At 36.3% G+C, this 24,379-nt stretch overlaps 1 protein-coding gene across 1 annotated transcript in view; it reads left to right on the top strand.

Moving 5' to 3' along the window:
• The window catches only part of TMEM131 (transmembrane protein 131), a 102,374-nt gene that overhangs the window by 45,361 nt on the left and 32,634 nt on the right, over positions 1-24,379 (top strand). Inside the window, exons 5-19 of the mRNA XM_080377362.1 lie at positions 5,088-5,211; positions 6,200-6,316; positions 7,154-7,276; positions 8,033-8,113; positions 11,062-11,212; positions 11,337-11,393; positions 12,351-12,412; positions 17,641-17,749; positions 19,699-19,807; positions 20,642-20,795; positions 20,897-21,067; positions 21,382-21,492; positions 21,581-21,715; positions 22,191-22,295; positions 23,632-23,718. Of these exons, the coding sequence (XP_080233488.1) occupies positions 5,088-5,211; positions 6,200-6,316; positions 7,154-7,276; positions 8,033-8,113; positions 11,062-11,212; positions 11,337-11,393; positions 12,351-12,412; positions 17,641-17,749; positions 19,699-19,807; positions 20,642-20,795; positions 20,897-21,067; positions 21,382-21,492; positions 21,581-21,715; positions 22,191-22,295; positions 23,632-23,718 (1,696 nt within the window). The remainder of the gene's footprint in view (positions 1-5,087; positions 5,212-6,199; positions 6,317-7,153; positions 7,277-8,032; positions 8,114-11,061; positions 11,213-11,336; positions 11,394-12,350; positions 12,413-17,640; positions 17,750-19,698; positions 19,808-20,641; positions 20,796-20,896; positions 21,068-21,381; positions 21,493-21,580; positions 21,716-22,190; positions 22,296-23,631; positions 23,719-24,379) is intronic.

Raw genomic sequence — 24,379 nt, 5'->3', positions numbered from 1 at the left:
ATTGCAGCATTTTTAAAAAATTTCAACAAAATGAGATTTTCATTTCCCTTGGAGTTTGTTAAATGTAAGAAACTGTTGACAGTGAAGAGACATTTTGTCCAGATCTACCTCTGTGTTTGTTTGCATATCATGCTAGACTGCAAAATGCTGCCAAAGCAAAGAATAGTTTATTATAATCTTAGATTCATTCAAATCACAGTTGGTGACATGACTGGAAAGACTCTACTACTGGTGTTTTGTGTATGGGGTTTTGCTAACTCTTTGGAAAAGGTATGATTTGTTGCATGAGATCTAAGTTAGATTCCTAACATAAAATGGGGCATTTGCTCCATTTAGTATGTTACATGAGCACTTTTTGTTAAGTATAATATAAAATAACTTTCTTGATTTGTTAAAAGCCAGTGAAATCTGGAAGCTAGGAAACAATTGGTCTATAGACTAGTATATATACAAAAGCAAAGCCCTTCTGTTTGCTTTTGCTTTTCCAAATTTGAGACCCATTTGCATTCTTGAACTTAAGCACTTTAGTTACTCTAACTTCAGCTAAAAAGCAAATTGTTTGTGTCACTCAACCAGTGATGCATACAGTTTCATGTAAAACAAGAGGGATGCTTTAGCCACTAGTTCTTCAGTCTTGTACATCATGCAGGCTTCCTTCACATAAGGAATTAGCATTTTCTTCAGAATGGGGTACAAAAGCCATTCCCTTGCAGTCTGAAGAGGGAATCTTGTAAGACAAGCTCCTTTAATTTCATTAAAAGTAGCTGGATACATTACAAGTCGACACCCAAGTTCTTACGTTGGAGTTCACTCTCTCTGTTCTGACTGGAGAACTTTCTGCATTGGTTCATGAAGTTCCCAAGCTGCGTATATTTAGAGGCTAGGAGAGTTTTCTGGGCACCTGACTTCATATGCTTTCTGCATTATTACACTTTTGCCTTCCAGACATCTGCTATTTCACTCCTGTCTGACACAGGATAGTGATTTAACCTGTATAAAACTTCTGATATGCTGTGCAACAACTGGTCTTACAGTAGTTTCAAAAGATGCTAAAAGAAAAAAAATACTTAGGGGAAAACATATTTTTTAAACTCTCAAATTCATGAGGAATTTACCTGAATTGAATCTTGGGTATATTTATCTCAGCATTCCAAAAATCTTAAGCAGGAAGCTTTTGGTTGACTGAAGTTTTCTCTCCAGTCTCATTAGAAAGAATAGGAGATGGAAGAGGAAAAATATATCTGCTGAATTTATATTCTTTGCTTTTCAGTAGTAGATTTGTATCAGTTTACATAAATCAAGGGAGCGTTTTACAGAGGTGTCTAAATTACATGCAGTGAGAAAAAAAATGAAATTACTCTTTTAAAAAAGGGTGTTTTCTCAATGTGTATTTGCTTCACAGAGAATAGCTAGATATTTTTGCAAGTTAAGTTTGGGCCAATAACTCAAATACTCACATCCTCAACTTTTTGCAGGAGCTTTTTTTGCTAAAAGAATCTACCACTTGATCCGTAGAGCAGCAATGAATTCCATTACAAGGACATGCTTACAATACACTGCAGATACTAACTCAGACTTCAGCAAGAGTTGAGTTGCAGCAGTAAGGAATGTGAACACAGGCTTCTACCCATTTGAACAGGCACCTCACCCTTGTTAATTAACATCTTCTCATCTAGGTTGTGGTATCTGGTTTTTATCAGTGTAGGTGGACCTAGCATTATGCGAGGACAATAGGTCGGGAACAAAATCTTACGTGCTTTGACAGTTCATGTTTGCCTGAAGGTGTGTGTCTGTACCGGCTTCTTGCAATGAAGTGTGCTAGCTGTGACTGCTCCAGGAAATGCTGCTGTAAAATTTGGCACCAGGTAGCACTGTACCTGTGCAGGGCATTGCAGCTCCATAATCTGCAGCCTGGAGAGCATCCCTTTTGTGATTATTGCTTGGGATGTAGGTTCGTTAAAGGTGTCTGCTTTACCTGGATTTTGCTATGTCTGATGGCAGAAAAAACAAGTGAGGTTTGTCCTGTTTCTGTAGATTTGGCTAAGATCAAGCTTAAAGAATATAAGAAAAGCTGTATCTGAGCAAAACTTAGTACTGGATTCATTTCAAAATCAGAATGGTCAACAAAACAGTGAAATAAAACATAGTCCTAGCAACAAAATTATTTTTTAGTGACTTGTGCCTTTATCACCTATAATTATACGGCAGTAGTTTAATCTGGAATCTGAAGTTGGTGAACTGTGATATCTGTCATGGTGCTTCCCTCCTAGTTGTTTTTATAGGCTTTAGCTTCTCAGATATACTGTCTTATATTCCCCTCTTTTCAGAACTGGTAAAGCATGAAGGTCTTAAAAGACTGTTAATATTTGAAACACTTCCTGGGATAATGAGTTTTGCTTCCAGACTCCCTTTCTGACAGGAACAGCCTGGCACTTCAGTAGTACCAGTTCATTCAACATGGTTTTCTTGGCTTCGTGGTGTTTCACACATAATGCATCATAATAAGTGTTACTTAAGTCAATTCTCATCTTAGGTTTTCAGTACACAGCTGGTTCTCTGTAGAGACCACAGGTCATGTTGTTTGCTCACAAGTAATACAGTACTTAAAATCTACCTTATCATCTCACATCCTGCTGTTGTGGTCGACAGGAACTGTTCTGCTTCATTCTTGGTTTTGGCTCTTAGGCGCCTTTTACAAAGACTGGTTGGAGTGCATTGTAAGAGAGGAGGAGGATGGTTTCCCCTGCTTGAGGAACTACTGAATCCGCTCTGGGGAAGAGAAATACCCAGAAAATGCACTGTGGCAAGCAAAATAGTTGCAACAAGGTGCTGGGAGCATGTCTTCTACTGAGGAGAATGAGAAATTGAAGTGAGAACTAGGGAACTGATGGCTGATACTCAGGAGAGACTGAAAGAGCTTTCTTCAGTGTCGGAGGAGTTGGACTATTTTATTTCTCTCTTTTTTTTTCCCTCTCTCTTTTTTCCTTCCCTGTTTTTTTTTTTAATTATTATTATTCAAGCATGACCACTTTCTCTAAACAACAAATTCACCGTGAAATTGCTGACTGTTACAAAAGCTTGCTTATACTTTTCACAGATACCAAGCAGATAAAATACTCAAGCCCATCTGTACTGATGTCAGTGAAGGAGTGTTTGAAGCAGTGGGTTCAGAATTCAGGGGGTGCTGGGTAACTCCATATCAGCAGACACTCAGTGGTGTTTTTGTGGGTGTTTGTGTTCTCAGTTGGGTTTTTTTCGTGTATGTGTTCTTTTTTGGTTTGGGTTTTTTTTTTGTTGTTTTTGGGTGTTTGGGTTTTTTTGGTTTTGTTTTTTTTCCTGGGGGTGGGGTAGAGATGGGCAACTTTGGAGGGGTGGCTTTCATTCAGATTCCTGTGGTATGATAAGCTTTTTCCCCTAGCAAAGGGAGAACAGGTGTATAGGTTTACGGTTTGATTTCATTGATCAACGGTGTAGCAGTTAGAGCAGTTAATGCAAAACATCACAGCTGATAAACCATTTCCGTTTCTAATATCCCCATGTATACTGGCAACAGGCACAGATAATTTTATGTTATAGCTTAACCTGGATATTAGGTTTTGTATGGGTTTTAAAAGGTGAGGAAAGAAACTGTAATCTTCATTATTAGTTGTTAGAGAAGTCAAAATGAGATTTTCTTGATAGTAAAAGAAGGATGAAGAACTTTCTTTTTTTTTGCTGGTGGAGACATGAAATTAGGAGGACTCAGCAAGCAAAGCAAAGAGATTTACAGTAGCAGAGTGCAGATATATTCTACTGTTAGTGAAGGTGCAGTTTATTGAAGGTTAATAATTGTGTCTTTGAAATAGTATAATGGTCTTTGGCATCTGTCTGTTTAGCCCATGTTTCATAAGTAGAAGGTTCAGTTACTGCAACCACTTTGTAAATTATGGTATAGTTTGATTACTGTCACTAAATCCTCCATCCAGTGCAAGCTTTAATTTACAGCAAACTTGCATTGCTCTGTCTATTGAGACACACCCTCCCTCCTCAAATTGAAGAACTGTGCAACTACAACAGCACTTATTAATTTAACCTGTTAACTGAGGATGGCAGAACAGCTGCCTGTCATTGCTTATCATCACTTCAGGTACTACAGATAGTAATTCTTGTCAATAGTTTTGTGGTCCTTGCAATGTTTGGAGCAGGTGACATGGGAAGGAGTGCTATGTAAGTGTAGCCTGAAAGTTGAGCTAACTATTTTGAATTCCAAAATTTAATTTGGAGAAAATTGTAATCTACACACTTTATTAGTGATGCTTAACACATTTGTGTTAAAGGGCATGACAAAAATTCTGAAGAGATATCAAAGTCTAAAAAATAATCAGTGAAACTGAAGCATTTATTGTCATGTCAGCTGTTGTAAGCAAAAAGGAAGAAGCCTAAAGCTTGTGTGGAATAAATTGTTAGTATGTCTTGTTACTGAAAAAGCATGCTGTTATTAAACTGTTTGACTTCTATGTTTTAGACATGAAATTCTAAAATTTAATCTCAAACATTTCTTATTTTTTCCTTAAGGTATGAATTCAAATGCAATATATAAATAAAATAGTTTTTGTTGCACATGTCTGTGTACTTAATTCTGTAGAGCATATTATAAAATACAGTACCAGAAAAAAATCTGAGTAAGATTGCTTACAATTTACCAGGAAAAAAATTTGTGTTCTGTTGATTTTAAATAGCTGTGTGCCACCTTTCTTAAGATACAATTATTCAGAGGTTCTAGCACAGGAATAAAAAACTTTGTCTCTTTTGATACTGAAGTAAAATTCTGCAAAACAGAATTTCATTTTGGATAGGTATCATTTTAGAGGGTGGTACAATGCTAGGTAGCCCTTCAGAAAAAGTAATTAATAAAATAATGGAAAAGATGTTAACTAAGTAATTCTTCAAGGTAGAATTTATATATGTTAATTGAAAAAACATGTAATGCAAAGTTCTGTCGTCAGTGTTCATCAGTGTTATGCTCCTATCTGGTTTAATGGGACAGAGGCCAATGCTTGATTTGCTAGAATTGTAACACTTTAAAAATATTCTCTCTGTTTTGACAGGCCAGTTGGAATGCCAAAAATGGAAAAAGTTTACCTACATAACCCTAGCTCAGAGGAAACAATTACGTTAGTATCAATATCTGCTACAACATCACATTTTCATGCATCATTTTTTCAAAACAGGGTAAGTTATTCTGCTTTCTCAAAATGAGCTTTTCCTTCCACCTTCCCACCCTGAATGGCGGCTTGATTTCCCTCCCTTCTTTAAGTGTGCTACTTGCTGCAGTAATTACATACCTAAAAATATTCAGATACTGCAGTTCTTGATGTCATGTCAATTACCAAGCAAATTTGAACTGAGCACGAGAAACACAAATCCTGCTGGAAGAGAAGGAATGATACATTGCATAGGAGGGGTGCAGATGCTGTGTTGGAAGTGTATACCGTAACTGATGGTTGAACAGCAGATCTCCTTTGTTGCTGAAGTGACTAAGTGTACGTTGCCTTAAAGCACATACAGGAACAAGCTGTTTCTATAATACCTCTGAAAATTGTAAGTCCAGTGAAGTGGTGCTAGTGTGAAGCAGCCGCCCCAGCACACTTAAACTACTGCAGTCATGTTACAGGAACTTGGAAGTTAAAAAGCACTGTGTCAGCACGGTTAACTCATAACCACACTGCTGTCAGATATAGTCCTCTAGTTTCAGTTTTGTCTGCAGGGCCTGTGGCTTAGCAGAAGCCATGTAAACACCAAAAACTTCAGAAAACATGTCTATAAGCAACACTTCTCCGTTATGGAAGTCGTGTAGTAATTGCCTTTCTCCAGTGTTCTGTAAACCGTCGGTCCAAAATATTCCCGTGATAAGCTGAACTTGTAAGTTTAGAATTCAACATTAAAAAATCAATTAAATATGATCCTGCACTAAGTAATAGTTTTAAATATTGGTATTTTAATTATTTTGTTAAGCATTTTTATATGTCTGAAACTTCTATTCTTTTTTTGTCTTTTTTCTTTCCCCCAAATCTGCAATAGACTTTCTAACTTCAGTTTTCCGTAAAGAACACACAGAGATCTTCTGTTGCACAAAAGCTATTGTTCATCTGCAGGGTGGAATGTCTTCACTAAACAGTTTTGCTTATTATTCTGTTTCCTTGCTTTTATTTTTTTCCAGAAAATTCTTCCAGGAGGGAATACATCCTTTGATGTAGTTTTTCTTGCAAGAGTAGTTGGAAACGTAGAGAATACTTTATTTATTAACACTTCTAATCATGGTGTATTTACTTATCAGGTAAGAGAAATTACACTCTTTTAGAAAAAGTTTTGAAGTATGAGTCTATCAAAGCAGTATCTATTATGGCATGCTCAACTATCCAAGGATATTTGCACGACAGTGGATTTGTTTTTTAATCAGCCCAGTTGAAGAAGTTTCCATTCCTGGTGCTTGTTGTAACACAGAGGTATACCATTGTAAATATCTGTAGGGCAGTACTGTAAGCCAGATCGATTAAATTATGTAGGGTTAAAAATCCTCCCAACTTTTTTCTGTGTGTTATTTTAGTGGCTCATTGCAGTGACCTAGCTCATTCCTTAGCTCTGTACTCATCTGATCCAGTGACAAGACAATGTTATTCATTAAGCTGGCAAAAAAATTACTCACTCGAGATTCAGAAAGATAAACCAGACAGATGAGAGAGTATAAAAAGTCTGAGAAATCCTCTTAGTGAAAGAATATGACTCTTACCTTGGCAGTGTGTTGAAAACAACAAAAAAGCTTCCCATATGGATAGTCTGTTCCATAATGGTATGATTAAAGGATATTTCATATCTTTTTAACCTTTAGCTGGTATCTAGTGTTTTAAGAGTATCGGAGAAAAAGATGGTATTTTGAGTTCCTGTATTCGAAGTATGTCAGTGTAAGTAAGTAGTAGCTATGAGAAATACTATTCACTTTTCTTTATTTCAGTGGTTTAGCGTGATACTGATTTTAAATGTTCAGTTAGAAGTCTACTATAAAATTAATTGAAAAGGGTGCTTGGTAGATTACTAAAATTGGTGCACAACATATGTTAGGCTCTGCAAGAATTACATACAGCTACTTAAGCTTGGTTTTCTTTTTCTGAACCAGGTGTTTGGGATCGGAGTACCGAACCCCTATCGATTGCGCCCATTTATTGGGGCACGAGTTCCTGTAAATAGCAGTTTTTCTCCTATAATAAATATACATAACCCTCACAGTGAACCTTTGCAGGTAAGCCTAAGAGAAAAATCATTAAATGCTTAGTTAAATTTATGACATTAAACTGAAATTTTGTTTATTTTGGTATTTCTTAAAATTCTGTTTGGACTTTAAAGCTATTTGAAGCCAGGTCTTTCATGTTGTATCAATGTTTTTCTGTTTAAATGCAAATCAGTTATGCTAGAAGTTGTACATTATGCTCATAGACCTCTTAATTTGCTAAATTGAGGTTTTACTGTGGCATTTCCATTTTTTAAATGGTCGTAATTACTGCAAAATAAAGAATTAAACTTCAGTGGTAATTAAGACAAATACTGAAACAAATAAGGTAGAACAGATCTTGTGTTTTAATCCAGGCATGCTTCTTAGCTGCCTTCTACTTGTTTTGCGCAACATAAGGTATCTTTGCGGTGTACCCTTACTACTAGTACCTAGTAAGGTTGACAAGCATTCTTATGTTAAGACAGGATTGATGTCTGTACCTAACCCAACAAGTAAATGAATAGTCCACTGACAAACATGATCTGATTCTCTTAAGTGATCCACAAACTCTGAAATGCACGTAATTTCTATGTTATATATATTATAAATATATAAATAAACAGAAAGCACATAATTTGTAGCAAATCGCTGTATCATCATTAAAAGGGAAATTATAAGATACTCCCATGGTCAAATAGTTCATAATCATTGCATATTATAATACCTGATAACTAAAACAGACCCCTTTGAAGTTGAGGGCTAACATATTCCTGTCATCCATCCTAGGTGGTAGAAATGTATTCCAGTGGAGGTGATCTCCATTTAGAGCTTCCAACAGGTCAGCAAGGAGGTACAAGGAAGCTATGGGTGAGTAGTCATGTCTTGCAGCGTTCATTGCACTTGTTTGGAGAGGTTTTATTTTGATAAGATTTTAGGTTTGGGGGAGTTTTACCAGCTTTCTTTCTTGTCATGTAATCATTAAAAATACCCCATAAAAAATGAAATGATAACAGGGTCTGTTAATTGTATGGTAATAGGAATTGAAGGAAAGGTTTAATTAAAAGAAGCCATCTGTATTGAGCTGTGCTTTTTTGAAATGAGAGGAGTAAGAAGATTCCCAGTAGAATGATTTACACCTACCTGAGCATTCAGGACAGTGTAGTCTTGATGGGCTGTGAGCTGGATCTACCCACAGGAAAAATATATGGATTTTTTCTTTGAAACTGACAAAGTCCTTCCTGCAAATCACTATGAATGCATATACAGGTTGACAAAGCAGCTGAATGAGCTTAGGGAAGAAGAATCTATTAAGGACTACTAAATAAAACAGCACTGTGTCTACCTGCAGTAAATCCTAGATCATGAGTTGAGAGTGGCTGGAAACTTTTCTGGAAAATATTCGTACATGTATGCCCCACGTTTACTCTTTACTCTTTGTGTCTGCTGTTGGGGATGGTGTAGTGGGTTAGGTTGGATGAACTCATGGTCTGGCTCATTAAATCTGTTTTGTTGTGTTCTTAATGTAGTTGAAGTAAAACAGACTGATATCTTTAAGAGAAATAAATTGTATAAGCATCCTGAAGGTAAAGTATTGGCTTTGTGCTGTATATCACACTGTTGGTAATGTCCAACTAGATGCAAAAACTGTTTTCCTCTTTAGCGAGAATTATTCCTTTTTTTGATTACTATTTTTTGTCTGGGAGAGACTTTAAAGTCACTGGGCTCCAAAACTGGTGTCTTGATCAAGAGTATCATTAGAGTTATTGACAGTTGCATCTATTGTAATGAGTAAAGCCAGGCTGTTTCCAAGTGAGCCAAGAAGGACAATAACAAAACTTAATTTCTGGCTTTTCTGGAGGAAGGCCATGAGAACGGCAGTTTTAGTTTTAGATACAAAAGTTACAAACAAGTCTGAATATAGATCACAAGCATTTTTAAAAAATGCAGGGGAAAGAGTAAACAGATGCTGAGGGTTAGACGTAAACATTAAAATGGATTTTAAAAATTGATGGTCCTAATGTTTTGATATCAGTTTAGTCAAATGGCATTGCTTCTAAAGATAGATAGACCCTTTCTTGTTGTCAAAAGAGCTCAAAGGCAGTGTTGAGTTCTGTAGCCATTAGCAGGTATGTAACGAACATGTTGGAGGCACAAACAAAAGAATGGAAGATTTTTGAATGTCTGGTTTCTTTCTAGTTCTGTTTCTTAAGCATGTAGCTTTTCAGCTTCTCTAGGCCAAGTTGCCAGTTAAAGCAATGATGACATTCATGTGAAGCTTCCAGTCTATTGCATGGAAAAGCAGTTAGGTTAATACCAGTCAGCACTGATCCTCTTAGTTTTAGTATCAGCCACTGGTATTTCAAAACAATAAGGCGACTAGAAGAAATTAAACCAGTAGGAGGAAACACCCAGATATATCATTGTGTTGGCTATGCCAGGAGCGCGCTGCAGTTAGAAAAAGCTGCAAAGTAGAAGAATATATTTGAAATATGGTGATAGTACTTTGACTAATGGATGTACGTCATAGTTTAAAATTGTTTTGATGCCAAATGTTTGGATGATTGGATGAAGCAGTCTGCATGCAGGATTATTTTTATAATCGCTGTTCAAAGTTACTTCAGGGATCTGACAACCCTTGGATCCCTGGTTACACATATGGAAGAGTCTAATCATATCCTTTTGAAACATTAATGAACGGCTGCATTATGTTAGGTCTGTGAATAAGTGCAAAAACAGAACTTGAAAGCTTCTTCGTTTAGGGACTTAACAAGTAGTAGCAGTTGAAACTAGTTACTTTGATATTCAACAGTTTTCAAAGACTACATCTGCAGTCATGGTGCCATGGAAAATATGGCTTGACCTCCAGAATGGATTGGTATGAGTTTGTACTACAGAAAGTGCAGAAAAGATGTATTAGGCAATCAGTATATGGATTATGCCCTGTCCAGGTTCCTTCATCAAAAGCACAAAAAAGGAGGCCAGGGGCCAACTGAAACATCATCAATTGACACAAGGACTACTCATCAAAAATCCCTACTTTCTGCCATATTTGTTAGCATCTAAAGTGGAAGAAGCTCCAAATTTCAAATCAAGGATTTAATCTTCTATTTGAGGGAAGGAAAGAAAAAAAGAAGAAAAATCCGGTTCCCCAGCCCTTTCTGTAATGTGATGAAGAAGAATATGCAGTATTTCTGAACTAGTCTTGTACTGCAGCTGTGTCCAACATATATAGAAAAAGTTGTCTTTAAAACCCTGAATGCAGATTGGAGCTGATGGAATAGGCTTAGTAGAAACTAAAACACATTTTGACTTTTTGCTGTAAATTGCTCTGTGATTAATGAACCTGCAACTCCTCAAGCTTCTGGCTACTTGCAGTTCTGCACTATTTGAATTTGTGTTTAGCACTGAAACAGTATGCCGTCTGTCTGCTTTGGAGAAAAAACAGTTGGAATATGCAAAACCAGTATTTGACGTTACTGCACTCAGTAACATTGTTATGAATAGGTTTTGTTTATAGGTAGATTCTGTTGATGCAGTCTACTGTCTTTTTACCACAATTTTAATACATAAAACTTAATTAAATGGGAGATGAAAGTCCTTTTGCATATACTTATTTTTAATCAGTGTCATATGAGATTGCAACTATCCTTACTAAATTTAATGCTAACGATAAGAACGTGCAGCCTATCTCTTACTGCTATTGCAGCTTTTTCTCTTAATACAATTATAGTCAATACTTCTATTGTAAATTTTTTGTGTGGCAGCTTTTTTTGTAATTACCACATTCTCATAGATGTGCTTTGATTATTTATCAGGAAATACCTCCCTATGAAACAAAAGGAGTGATGAGAGCCAGCTTTTCTTCAAGAGAAGCAGATAATCATACAGCCTTCATTAGAATAAAAACAAATGCCTCAGACAACACAGAATTTATCATTCTCCCTGTTGAAGTAGAAGTTACAACAGGTTTGTAGAAAAGTGGTTGGGGTTTTGTTGTAATTTTTTTTTTTTTTTTTACTTTTAAAGTTCTTCAGCTTAATTAACTTTAACTATAATAAGAAAGTGGTAACTTTTCTTTTTGTTCTTAAAGCACCGGGAATCTATTCATCAACAGAAATGCTAGATTTTGGTACACTACGAACGCAAGGTAAACTATACTTCTGGTATCAAAAGTATTTGTAAGGAGTAGGGTGGGGAAAGCCCACTTATCTTTATACTATTCCAGGTTGCTTGTGGAATGATGCTTTTTAAAAGCCAAAGTTTCAAAAGCAGGATAATAATGTGTTGCAACAGTGCACAGATGTATTCACCTGCAAGTATAGTTGAGATGTGTACAAGCAAACAGTGCTTTGCACCTCCAGTTAGAAGTCTAGTAATAACATTACTCTTACACAGTTGCACATGGCTTAGTCTTAAAACCATTGTCAGTTTACTGAAGCTGTGAACTTGTTTTGAAATACTGTTTTACATCTGCGTAAATTTAAATAATTCTCAGACACGGGAAATAGTGAAAATGTGCAAAACAATCAAATTTGATACTTACAATAAGATGGTTTTTTTTGGGGGGGAATGCCACTTAAAAATTTTGGCTTAACATTTCCATTTTAAATTAATACTGTTTAGTGAAAAAAAAAAATGTGGCAGAAACTAGTAAAACTGAAGGTATCTTTTGAAACTGTAAGAGGGACTCATTACTGAAGAAAGACACTATATACCTTCTTTCAACTAGAAAAGGTAGCTTCTGAAGTACTTTTCCTTGCAACTTACTTAACACGTAAATGTTTTTAATTAAGATTAGTTTCTGCTGGGTATTGGTGTGTCTGGCTAAATCATTCATCGTAGTATTTTTAGCCTGTTCATTTCTTAATGTGTTAGAAATATGAGCGGTTAGCCGAATCATGTAATACCTACTAATACACATTTTTAAGTGTGTCAAATTGTTGGGACTAGCTATTTTGACTGGCTGTACTGTCATGTTACTCTAACTCTGTAACGCTGAACAACAGTGGATTTGTATGAGAAACCAGCTAGTGCAGATGACTTTGTATAAGGTTCTTATGTTAAAGTAGCCTAATAGCCAGGTGTGTTTTTTGTTCTTTAACAGATCTGCCAAAAATTTTAAATCTGCATTTATTAAATTCAGGAACAAAAGATGTGCCAATTACAGTAAGTTTTATTTCCTTTCAATTTGAAACTTTCTACTTGGATTTACTTTCTCTCATAAAAATTGATCATTCACAGGTTCACCATGTAGTATCCAGACTTAGAAGCTAGGTGATGTGTGACTAAAAACATCATAGTAAGACAAATAATCTATATGCATGGTAAAATTCATTTGCTTCGTAGCCTTCTTTTTGAATGTCTGTTTCAGCATTTACAGGCTCTCCTTGCAATATCTGAGCCTCTGGAAGCTTTTATACTTGAGAACAGTAACTCCTGTTCAGTGAACAAGAGATTAATGCAGAGTCTGTGGGATTCTTTGTTCTCATCACACGCTCCATGAGAGTGTATAAAGTGGTTGCCCAACATAATCTTTTAAGATGAGCAAAGAGTAGCTTTCAAAAGCAGACGGTAAAATGGCCCTTGTTTTCTTGAGGTGATCTGCTTTGTAGCCTGAAATAAGAAAAAAGCCTGCAAACACTCTAGAGCCCTTTTCAGTGAGATAACTACAGCTGCACATAAAGTGCAGCCAGCTTCAGAAATCTAGGTTTTGGATTTTTCTGCTTTCTATTTTTATTACAGATCTCTGACTCTAATCTGGTAGTCTGCCTTTGTTCATTCATACCTTTTTCCTGTGTAATTTTTCTCATTGCCCACTATTTTTCTCACTTCTTCCCTCTCCCCTTCCTGTTTTCCTTGTTTTCCAGATTTAGTTGTATAGCTAGCTATACCTTGTCCCAGGGCACTTCAAAAATTGTTGAAGTGTTGAAAAGAAACCAGAGGAGCCAGAAGAATGACTGAAGGATTGGCAAAGGTTTCTTACTGAGCTCTTGGAGAGCATTTCTGTGTTTTTAAGGCTTACAGCTGTAACTGTAGGCAATAGTCTTTTAATAGTAGAGGTCTAACAAAAACTTGAAGTAAGATGCTGGAAACTGAGGCTACATGAATTTAAGATAGAAATAGAACACATTTTTAGTAATGAGGATAACTTTCCACTGTGATAATAGTCTATTGCAATACTTCCTAAATTGTTGTTCACTAATAATTTTCAAATCAAGAAACTTGCAATATAGTGCAAACAGTATTAAATTCATCTAAGTCCTAATGCTTATTGAATTAATGAGGTCAGGTGTTTCTATAAGGTCTCTTGTGGCCTTGTAAGCTATGAACCAGCTTCCATGGAGGGTTTTTATTTAAAAAAAGACCTGGATATGATTTTTACAGTCATAGGGATGGTAAATAGATTAAATTATTTTTTCAGCGCTGTCTGCTGTCTTACATCATGTCCATCATCTTAGATTTGACAAGCTTTTGGCATAGGCACAGTTTTTTGTGTGTGTGTGCTTTTCAAATGTGTAATATACTTCCTGAATGCAATGCAAATAACCATATATTCAAACCACTGCTATCACTTCTAATATCTGATCATGTAGTACCTAATTCATACTCCTCCATTAGAGGAAAAAAAAACCAACAAAAAAAAAAAACTACTTTTTTTTTTTTAAGCTATGGTCTTTGGGCTGTAGACTGTAAACCATAGACTATGGTCTAATGGAAGGTTATAGTTTGGTAACCATTATACATGTCATGACAGAACTTTTCTGGGTGAATGACTCTTCTGCAGTGTATCAAAGCGGTAAATTTGGTGGTCTTAAAGCTTTTAGGACTCACTTCTGCAGTAATAAAGTTACCGCATAGGTCCAGATATGATATATTTCTCAGTGTCACGTATGGCACATCAAGCCAATTGTTCTTCTCATTAAGGCGCAGCTTCGTTGTGAAGTTTGTAACCTTTCTAGCATTTGAAGCACTCTGTGAATGTCTGGTGCTGTGCCAATCAAGGAATTTCAAAGTGGTAAGCAAGAGTAAAGAGTTTTGGGAAGGAACTTGGTGAATAGCTTGCTTCTGAGAAAGCTTGAGAAATGGATTTCTGACCCTTTAAAGATACAGTTTAAAAGCTGCGAGACAGAGCTCTGTGACAAATTTCATCTTAATGTCAGAAGAAAAGGCCAAGGCTATATTTAGCGTGTATTTAAGCTGGGTGCTGGAGGAACTAAATATCTTCAGGTCATCTGTGTATGAGAGTCTGCTCATGCTGTTGCCAGAGTTGTAGTTGTTCTGCCTTTAAATACTTAGTCATGCTGTGGTCCAACAAATTGGTTGAGGAAAATAAGAGTGAGTCACTTGACTTTCTTTTTGAGTATTAGAACTCTTTATAAAAACTTCCTTAATTACATTTTGGTGGGTTTTCTCCATTAGAATAGTGTCTGTTTCGGGACCAGATGAATTGTTGTCATGCTGCAACAATTAAGTCACACTGTCAAAAATCTAGTAAACGTCGATTGTTGAACAGTTTCATTCTAGAGAAGGGATAAAAGAAAATTTTGTGTTTCCTTAAGACAATTCAAGCTTACTTGATTGCTGAAAGCAAAGGCACATATAAAATTTGAGCTCCTGATCATGTTTAATTCATGAAGAACCAGGAACTTCAGGACAACCGTATATTGAAGCTGAGTTCTGTCAGTTTGAAAATAAAAGTGTTTGTATAAGAAAGTATTTCCTTCTGTCACAATTCACATACTTTAGAGCAGATTGTTTTTTCTTTTATCAGCCTGCAAGAAGTAGTTTACTTCTGTCTTATGTTTTCAGTTTGCACATTTGAGTGCACTCATCTCAAAGTTATCAAGGCAAAGTTACCTTAAAGGATTAAAATCTAGTTTTTTCCATGGCTGTTCTGGATGGTGCTTTATGGTGAAAGTGAACTTTAGATAGGATGTGTCTCTGTTGAAACTGAAGGCAGAGTTACTACTGACAAAATAATTGTAGAAGTGAATGAAACAGTACAGAGGTGGTTCTGACACTAGTTGAACCAGCCTTAGTCTGCTGCCACAGGGCTTTTCCCTCTTGCAGCAGGGAAGCTGTGTCTTTTCTATCTGTAAGCAAGAGTCTACAGCCTACACAGTCTTTAGAGCAATATGCTGGGTGGACAAGCCAAAACTGTGTTTGGGACTCTGCTGACAGGTAAACAGTGTGAATGAGCATGTGCCTGTGTTTCAGCCCATACTCTTCCTCTCATTAGTTTATTAGAATACCTGTAGTCTGAGAGTCCTTAAACCTCTGAAGTCTTTCCCAAAAATTGCTGCAATAGCACAAGGCTTTCTCCCCCCTCTGTGTTCTCTAGAATGTTTAAGGTCCTAATTTTTTGACCTTACATTGAATATTGAATGTATCTTCATACAGCAGAGTCAGGAATTTTGACTGGGACACTGCATGGGAGACCTATGTGTTACTGAAGCATGTCTATTTTAAATTATTCTTTCCCACAGAAGTTGCTGTGAGATTTTCTGAGAATTGGTGGTATTAGATTCTTGGTGGAAATTGTTTTGCATGTATTCTCATGACCTGGCCATATTTGATGATTCTTAAGGTGCATCTCAGGACAAGATTTGCTTGGGCTTTATTTGAAATAGGTTAAAATTTGAGGAAAGTGAAGATAAAAAAATTCTTAAGGTTGTTTGGTTTTCCTTTATAATTCTGTGTTTCCTTTCATAGAATGCAATCAAGCAACAAATGAGAAATGTGCATGACATAGTTAAGACATTTGTAAATGCCTTCCTTAACTAAATTCAGTAGATTTAGACATGAGTAAATACATCTAGGTTTGTTACACTTGTGATTCAAGCAATACACCTCTGAAACCTGTGATTTTTCTGGCAACAGGGTGTTATTTTGAATATTTCAGATTTTATTTACTAAATGAAATCAGCATTATTTCAAACATCAATAATTAAAACCCCAGCCTTTTGCATGAAAAGAGCTACTAGAAACAGTTATCCTTTCTGCCATGCAAAAGTTGTGAACTTGATTGCAGCTTTGGTTTCATCTGCTTTAAGAGGTGTTTTATTGTAAAGACACCTCAGGGTCTCAGTTTCATACAAGGAAATTGTGATAATTATGAATTGAGTCGTGAGGAGAAATAGCAAATACCTGCACCACGTGTAAGCAGATGGTTGGCAAAGGTCAGTACTATAAATCCAAATTACAAAACTTCTAGGTGAGTTAACAGAGATTATTGATTAGCTGCAGGAGCAGTGCTGCTTGTTCCCTCTAAGGATCACATGGTCTGCAGAACTTAGTTATGTATGCATAATTTTATGGCTTTAATTTACAATCAAGGACAGCTTAGCTTGGTAATTGGTTTGTACTGCTAGCTGTCTGCCTTGCTTCTCTCTGACCAAGAAAGGCTCAGCTGCTTGTGAAGCAGGTGCTAAACCTCTGCAGCCCAGCATAAGGTTAACCAGCACTCATTTCACTTTCTTTAATACAGCATCCTGTAATTTGCAGTAGCTTAACAGCTGCTACATGAGCAGCTGAGCTGTTCTTGCAGCAGGAGAAGACAGCTGGGAGGGAGGAATCGTGGCAGCCATCCTAATTCTAGGCAAAACAAGAATAAGAGCATTTAAATGGTCCATGCCCAGTTTTTCTCCATGGAATCTAGATAAAGAGTTTGCTAGCAATCTTTATAGAGTCTTCAGATGTTGACGTGGAATCCATAATCCTGCTGGATAGCAATGAGTATCTACAAATCAGCTCTGGCTAATAACTGACACAATTGCTATTCCAGTAATACCCAATTTACCTTTTCCATTTAGTTTAAAACAGCAATCCTCAGATACAAAAGGCAATCTTGTATAATGTTGGTATAGAATGAGTGTCATCTGAAGTTTACAAAACCGTTCTCTATACAGTTATTTTTTTCTTTTCCTGTGGCAGCTCTGCAGGCTTAGCATGGGATCAGAGACAAAGTACATGTCTGTATCATCACCAGTAATTACACAAGCCAGTTAACAGCTTTGTTAATGAGTGCTCCAGAAACAAATAGTCTAGGTATTGTAACCCTGCAGCATTAAGAATAAAAAAAGAAATCTTAATTTAAATAAACCTTGTTTTCTATGTTATTAACATGTTTCTGGCCATGCTCTCACTTCGTCCGGCATTCCCAGGGAGAACTCTGTATTGCCCAGTTTGCTGCATACTGACTGAGGAATTTGCAGGACCTAAAAAAAAACCACACCAAAAGCCTCTTATAATGCTGCTTTGTTATAGGAAAGACAGAGCTGTAAACTCAGCCAAAACTAGTTGCAGTTGTATCACTTTGAAGGATACATGAAGGCTGCACAGTATGATGACTGACTGATAAATTTACAGGTGCTTCATATTTTGATTATTTGCAGAGTGTTAGACCTACACCACAGAATGAAGCTATAACAGTACATTTCAAGCCCGTTACGTTAAAAGCCTCTGAAAGTAAATATACCAAAGTTGCAAGCATTAGCTTTGATGGTAAGTACTACTCCTCTCTTAGAACTTGTCAAGTGCTTCTTAAAACTTGCTGAAACTTCCATTAATTATTTTCACTCTCTTAACAAAATGTTATTTGTAATTTTGAGAAGGAATTGGAATTTTCCTACGTGGAAAAGCCTTTTACAGTTCTTTAAAATTCAGTAATTTCTGAAGGGATTGTCTCTGATTGGAATCAGCAGCTAGCATAAGACTGGTATATACTGGTGAGAAGAGAAGAAAGTCCTCATTCTTCTATTAAACATAAGCAGTATTCTCATGTTAAGACCCTTGATTATTTAAAACATATTGTTAGTCTAAATAGGCATTTGTTTTTGAGAAATCCTAACAATCCAGGATGTGCTCCTCACACTAATGTATGTTAGAGGAGACTATCCCTTGGATTGCCCTTTGATCCTTTCCAAAGTTTAAAAAAGAATCCAAAACGTTATTCTAAAAAAAAAACAACAACAAAACATTTTATGTTGGAATGCCCATGGAAACAGGGCTGTGTCATGCTCTTGAGCACATTACTGTGAAAATTGGCTTATTTCATTTTGCTGTCTTGAATTCATATTAAAGAAAAAGGGTAGTGAAGGTGGGAAAACCTTTTACTGATACCTTTCCTACAAAGATATGTTGTGTATGCTGATACTGACTTTCACTTGTATCTTTATGAAAGAAGTGTCGGGTCATTTTTCCCCTACATAGTGTGACTGTAATACTATGCTGACTTTTTGTAGAAAGGCACCTCCATTTTTATAGAGACTTTAATCAACGGTTAGAATGCTGTTGACCTACTTGTTGCAGTAAGTCTCTCTGCCTGGATTGCTTTAAAATGGAAGTTCATAGATGCAATGTTTTTCATTTCAGGTATGCATAATTTCAGTAGTTTTATGGACAGAGAGAAGAGAGTTGATTTTTATTATTGGTATTTATTGATTAGCACTTTAGATATTTAATAGCTTACAGTTTGTAAGATGAGTTTTAGATATTCAATAGCTGACATTTTTGTAAGAGGAGTGAAGTATGTTTTAGCCTATAAATAAATTCTGAAATAGCTGAACCTGCCAACCTGAGGTGGTAATATGTTGTGATTTTGAACCTGGAGGGAGTTGTTATGTGAGGATCTACTGAATAACAGATGGTAGATCTTGGAGGGGGAATGGTAAGTGGGGAGAAATACCCAGTGAAGCTGCTTAATGTGTTTAGGGGTTTGACTTGGCGAATTCTTTTCAGTGAAGCAGCCAGCCCTAAATATTTGCTATTTCAACTGTGCTAGTACATGCAGGAGCTCTGGGGGCTGGTGGTTTGTCCTGACCAGTATTTGAATCCCTTGCCTTTTCTGGTGATAGTGCTACCAGGCTAACATTGCTTGTTCTGTGATCTTGGTGCAGACATTGTGAATGTCATTCCTGGTGCTTGTGTAGTTTGGGTTCTTACATGGATTCTGATTCTATTTCTGTGAAGTTTAGCATGTCTTTGGTTTCTGAATTATTAAAATGTTGCTGCATTCCTGGCCTGAATTCCTGCTTGACTGGTAGTTCTGAGTGAGGAGTCCAGCCATCACAAGTTTCTGTTCTGTTAGAGGAGAGATAGGTATATTCCATACTCTTTAAGTGGGGAATTCGGCTCACCTGGGATCTGAATTATCCTCTGCACACCTCCAAGTTATTTGACAGGAACAACCAGGCTTCCCTGTTATAGGTAAGCTTACTAACTTAGGCAGGTCAACTAACTGGTGTTAAGGAGGAGGAATTCAGGACTCTGATCTCTTCCTAGACTTTTTCCATGTCAGTTGCTTATTGAAATTTCTTTAAGATCTGTTTTTCTCTTCTGTGATACTTCATTCCTGGGCTACCTCTGTGCTTTTATTATTCCATTCATGCTAGTCTAACCTAACGGATCATTTTTTTCCATGCTTTAATAACCTTATATTCTTGTGTGTACAGCATCAAAAGCAAAAAAAGCATCACAGTCTTCTGGGAAAATAACTGTTAAAGCAAAAGAGAAGAGCTACTCCAAACTTGAAATACCATATCAAGCAGAAGTGTTGGATGGGTAAGCTTCCAGTAATTGAACATAATTCAAAAACTAAATGGTGTATATTAGTTGATGTAGCAGGGAATGTAGCCTTTTTAGGGGGAGAGGGGATATGAAGAGGTGATACCCAACTTCACTGAATCTGGAGCTCATTTAGAACTACAATTTCTTTTTTGTTTGAATTTTTCTGTTATTACGCTAGCAGATGAGGTAGTCTTAGTAGTGCATAAACTGGTTTCAGGGCTTGGGTTCAATGTGACCTTAGTGAGTAATTTTTCAGAGTAGTTGAAGGCTGCAGATGAGACTTTAAAAATGCATATTGGAAATTTTTCTGGGTTTGCATTTTTTGTTCTATCACTGTGTGAAGTAAGGGTAGAGAAAATCTTTTTTTTGTTTTAAGCAAAATTTTGGAAGAACTGCAGTGCTTCCTTATTTTTCGTTATTTGTTTGCACAGTATAGCTAAGTTGACTTTGAAGTTGAAATGAGGTGCTACTGTATCAAAAGAACTGACGGTATTTTAAAGGCAAACAAACTAAACCTTACCTATCAGAACTTTTCTGCTGCAGATGCCTGATTTTGTTAATAAGGAATATGCATGATTTGCAAACTATCTTAATATTTCAACACTTGCTTTTAGTCCTCTTCATATGCTGAGCCACATATTTTCTTATCTCAATTGAATTACTTGAAATATCCAATGTCCCTGTAGCACTAATAATATAGGTTCAGCATTCAGTGGGGTTAGGTAACTTTTTTGCTGTTGGATTGAATGAATTCTAGCCCTTTATGGAATTAAAAACACTACGTTTGAGGAAAATGTTTATTTTTCTCCTACTGTTTTCTTTTAATAGATACCTAGGATTCGATCATGCTGCCACACTCTTTCACATCCGTGACAGTGCTGCTGATTCCGTGGAAAGACTGATCTATCTAACAAACACATTCAGTTTTGCAGTCCTTATACATGATGTTGTGTTACCAGAAGAAGCAAAACCAATGTTTAAAGTAAGCCCCATTTCAGTGAATGTTTTTACCTAACAGTAAATGTTTAAATATGCTGCGCTTTGTTAAATTGTAACATTGATCTTCATTGTTCACTGATCTAGGTCCAGAACTTCAGTAAACCAGTCTTAATTCCGCCTAATGAATCCAGACATATTTTTACACTTCATTTTATGCCTTCCACATCATCTGTTCATATAGATAATAATATTTTACTTATCACCAATGCTTCTAAATTTCACCTACCTGTCCGAGCATACACAGGATTTTTAGATGTAAGTATTTTCCTTTTTTTAGCTACTTTTAGAGGCAGACTTCATAGGACTGTTTTTAATTCTTTATTCTATTTCTATAGGAGTATGGCTTCTTTAATTTCAAAATCATTTTATCAGTTCTTTCCTTAAACAGCTTTGGTTACTTATGAAAAATTCTTTTTTGTTCCCTTTAGTTTTACACAGAAAATGTATAGAACTTTGAGACTGTTATGGCACTGCTGTATTAGACTTACTAATGCATTTGTTAATGAGCTTAGAGTTTGAGCACATTTTGTATTTAACTTATGCTAAAATACCTTTACCAATCTTTCTAGTACTTTGTACTGCCTCCAAAAACTGAGGAACGATTTATAGATTTTGGCATATTGAGTGCAACAGAAGCTACCAGCATTTTATTTGCAGTCATCAACAGCAATCCGATAGAGGTAAGGATGGATTTATTTTTAGTTTGCCTTTTAAAAAAAAATTATGTCGGTGGTGTTACTGAAAACAGTACCTTTTGTCCTTTTTAAGCTGGCTATAAAAAGTTGGCATATTATAGGGGATGGTTTGGCCATAGAACTTTTAACAACTGAAAAGGGAAACAGAACAACGATAATTGCAAACCACCATGAACTACGAAACGCTGGTGCATCCGATCAGTCTTCAGTAAGTAATCCTTTGATTCCATTGCTTAAAGCCAGACTTAGGAGGGGGGAAGAAGAGGCAAATCTGTGCGACTTCTCGTGGTTTCATTTTAGCAGGGAGGAGGGAGGATAAGAATTCCTAATTTTTGTCTGAATTTGATTATGATAAAGCATGTAGAATTTTGAAAACTTGTTTTAAGTAGCAGTATTATGTTCAGATTGGTTAGATCTTGAAAGAGGAAACTTCAGAAGTAGTAACGTCCATGTCAGATTACGTTAATCATTTATCTGGGAATAGTGGAATGTATCACTTCAGGGAATAGATAATTTTTGTGTTAGTAACTTGTGTTTGAATTCTTATTTTTACCTCTTGACAGTTATTTCAAATGGATTTCGATTCAGTTTAAAGAAATAAGAGGATGTTGGGAAGTTTTTTTAGTGAAATTTCTTTCCATTTAATGCAATACAATGCATGACACTTTTTCTACCATTTACAGGTGATACTAGCATCAGGTTATTACGCTGTGTTTAGAGTAAAACTAATAGCAAAAGAACTTGAAGGAATTCATGATGGAGCTGTACAAATCACAACAGATTATGAGGTATATTCATGGGTGTTGCTCAAACGATATGTTTAATTTTTAAGCATGAAGTTTTAAGAGTTCTGTTAGTGGATAGATTGCAATATCAGGGAGAAGCTGAGGTTGGAAGGGACCTCTGGAGGTCAAATTATGTCTGCAGGCTAACCCTGTATCAAATGACAGTAATGCTACTTATGCTGTGTCTTCTCTGAAGGAATGAAGAATGACTTACATCATGATTTTCATTTGGCTTTCAGAAATACCCATTTAAATCTGACCTAATGCCTTGAGGTATGGGTTCTTTAATGATTTGACACATCCTCAAAGCATCAATGCATGGATCTCTTGGCATAACACGTGACAATAATATGCTTTTTGGTACTATTGAGTGCCAAACTGAGCTATAATTTCAGAGGTGTTTTGTCAAAACCCAATGTGAAAGTCATTTTGGAGAAACTGCTGTTTGCTGACAGTTTAAGAACTCTGTTTCATCTACTAAGATTAGTAAGGGAGAGAAGAACTACTAGTTAATTCTTAATTTTGTATATCTTCTAATGCATAATGGAGATTCTAATACATAATGGAATTTGTACTTAATAGGATGAGATATGTAGAGAAAAGTGACACTGTGCTTATGAAGTTGGGAGATTATATAGCTTATTATGTGGTTCTGATGAAGCTACAGAAAATACGAAATTCCTAATTTCTGCCAGTTACCTGAGATTTTAAGTTTGTTTTTTTTAATACGTCCATATGTGTATGTGACCCTTCAGTTGTTTTCCTGCTTGTTCTTACAAGAACAAGTATTTCATTTTATTGCTTGTTCTTACAAATGATTTTACTTGTATTGGTAGCTTTAATAATACACAGAAAGTTTCTCATTGCCACGCTTTGCACACTCTTTTTTTCTAAGTCTGTGTCTATCTTGAGGTCTTAACACAACTTCTAATGTGTTTTTGAGAAGTTTGGTATATGCTCTTCCCTCATACTCATTTACTTTAAGGCGAGATCCCCCTGTTTTCCAACAAAGTAACCCCCATTTAAGTGAGACCTATATAATGCCCCATTAAAGACCTTATATCTTAACTGTGGTTTTGCATCCCGTATAGAATGGTGCCAAGTATGACTGAGCAAAATGCTTCCTGACATTAGGGAGTGACTGTTCTGAATACGATGGTGTGTCAAAACCTTAATTCATGTCTCCATGTTTTCAATGTGTATGTAAACTCAGACTACACTAATTGTAGAATTTCAGGGGTTTGTTATTCTATGCAATTTAAAAGTGAAAGAGACATTTAAAGACTGGAATTTAAGTATTTTTTTCCTAAACTTTTCTTGTTCTTTTTTATTTTTCCAGATTTTAACTATACCAGTGAAGGCTGTGATTGCTGTAGGCTCACTGACCTGCTCCCCAAAACATGTTTTTCTTCCACCTGCTTTTCCAGTAAGAGAGTTGGCTCATAGCATTACATGTTTGGTTTTTTGGGGTTTTTTTCCTGTGTTTTTTTAGTTATCTGTCCTTTACAAAAGAAACTGCTATCTTGAATTGTTGCATGTCAAATTGCTGGACAGATTGTGCTACTGGACTGTTACAATTCGGTTTGTTTCTACTTTCTGGTTGTGGGGTTTTTTTTTCTCCCAAGCACGAGTTATCCCTGCCTTTCCTTTACTGCCTACTTGAATGGGATCTTGTAATACTGATATGGTTCCAAACCTGGTTCTTTGCAGCTTCATTCTAATGTAGCTGTGGTCACTTGGTTATTAGCAGTTTGTATGTGTGTTAGCACCAAGAGTAGGAAGAGAGATGAAATTGGACAAATGTATTTTTCAAACTCCTGAAGTGTAATACCAATACGAAAGACAGCAAAGTCAGCTAATAAACCAGTGTTCTAGTATAAGAAGCCCTTGATCTCTATGGAAGCATTATTGTATTGTTTCCACACTGAAAGTAGATCTTCTTGAGGGTACAGGGTGGAGTACATGAACAGGAAAGCAAGCAAGCTGTGTGGGTCTGCCGTTCTCTGCAAAAGTACATAAATGGCTGCTTTCATCCCTGTGCCTGCAGTAGTGTTTATTCAGTGAGTGCTGAAAGCAGCTTCTTTGCT

Source organism: Falco punctatus (genome assembly GCF_963210335.1).
Source record: "Falco punctatus genome assembly, chromosome: 2".
Classification (NCBI taxonomy): domain Eukaryota; kingdom Metazoa; phylum Chordata; class Aves; order Falconiformes; family Falconidae; genus Falco; species Falco punctatus.
This window is presented reverse-complemented; position numbering and strand designations above follow the sequence as displayed.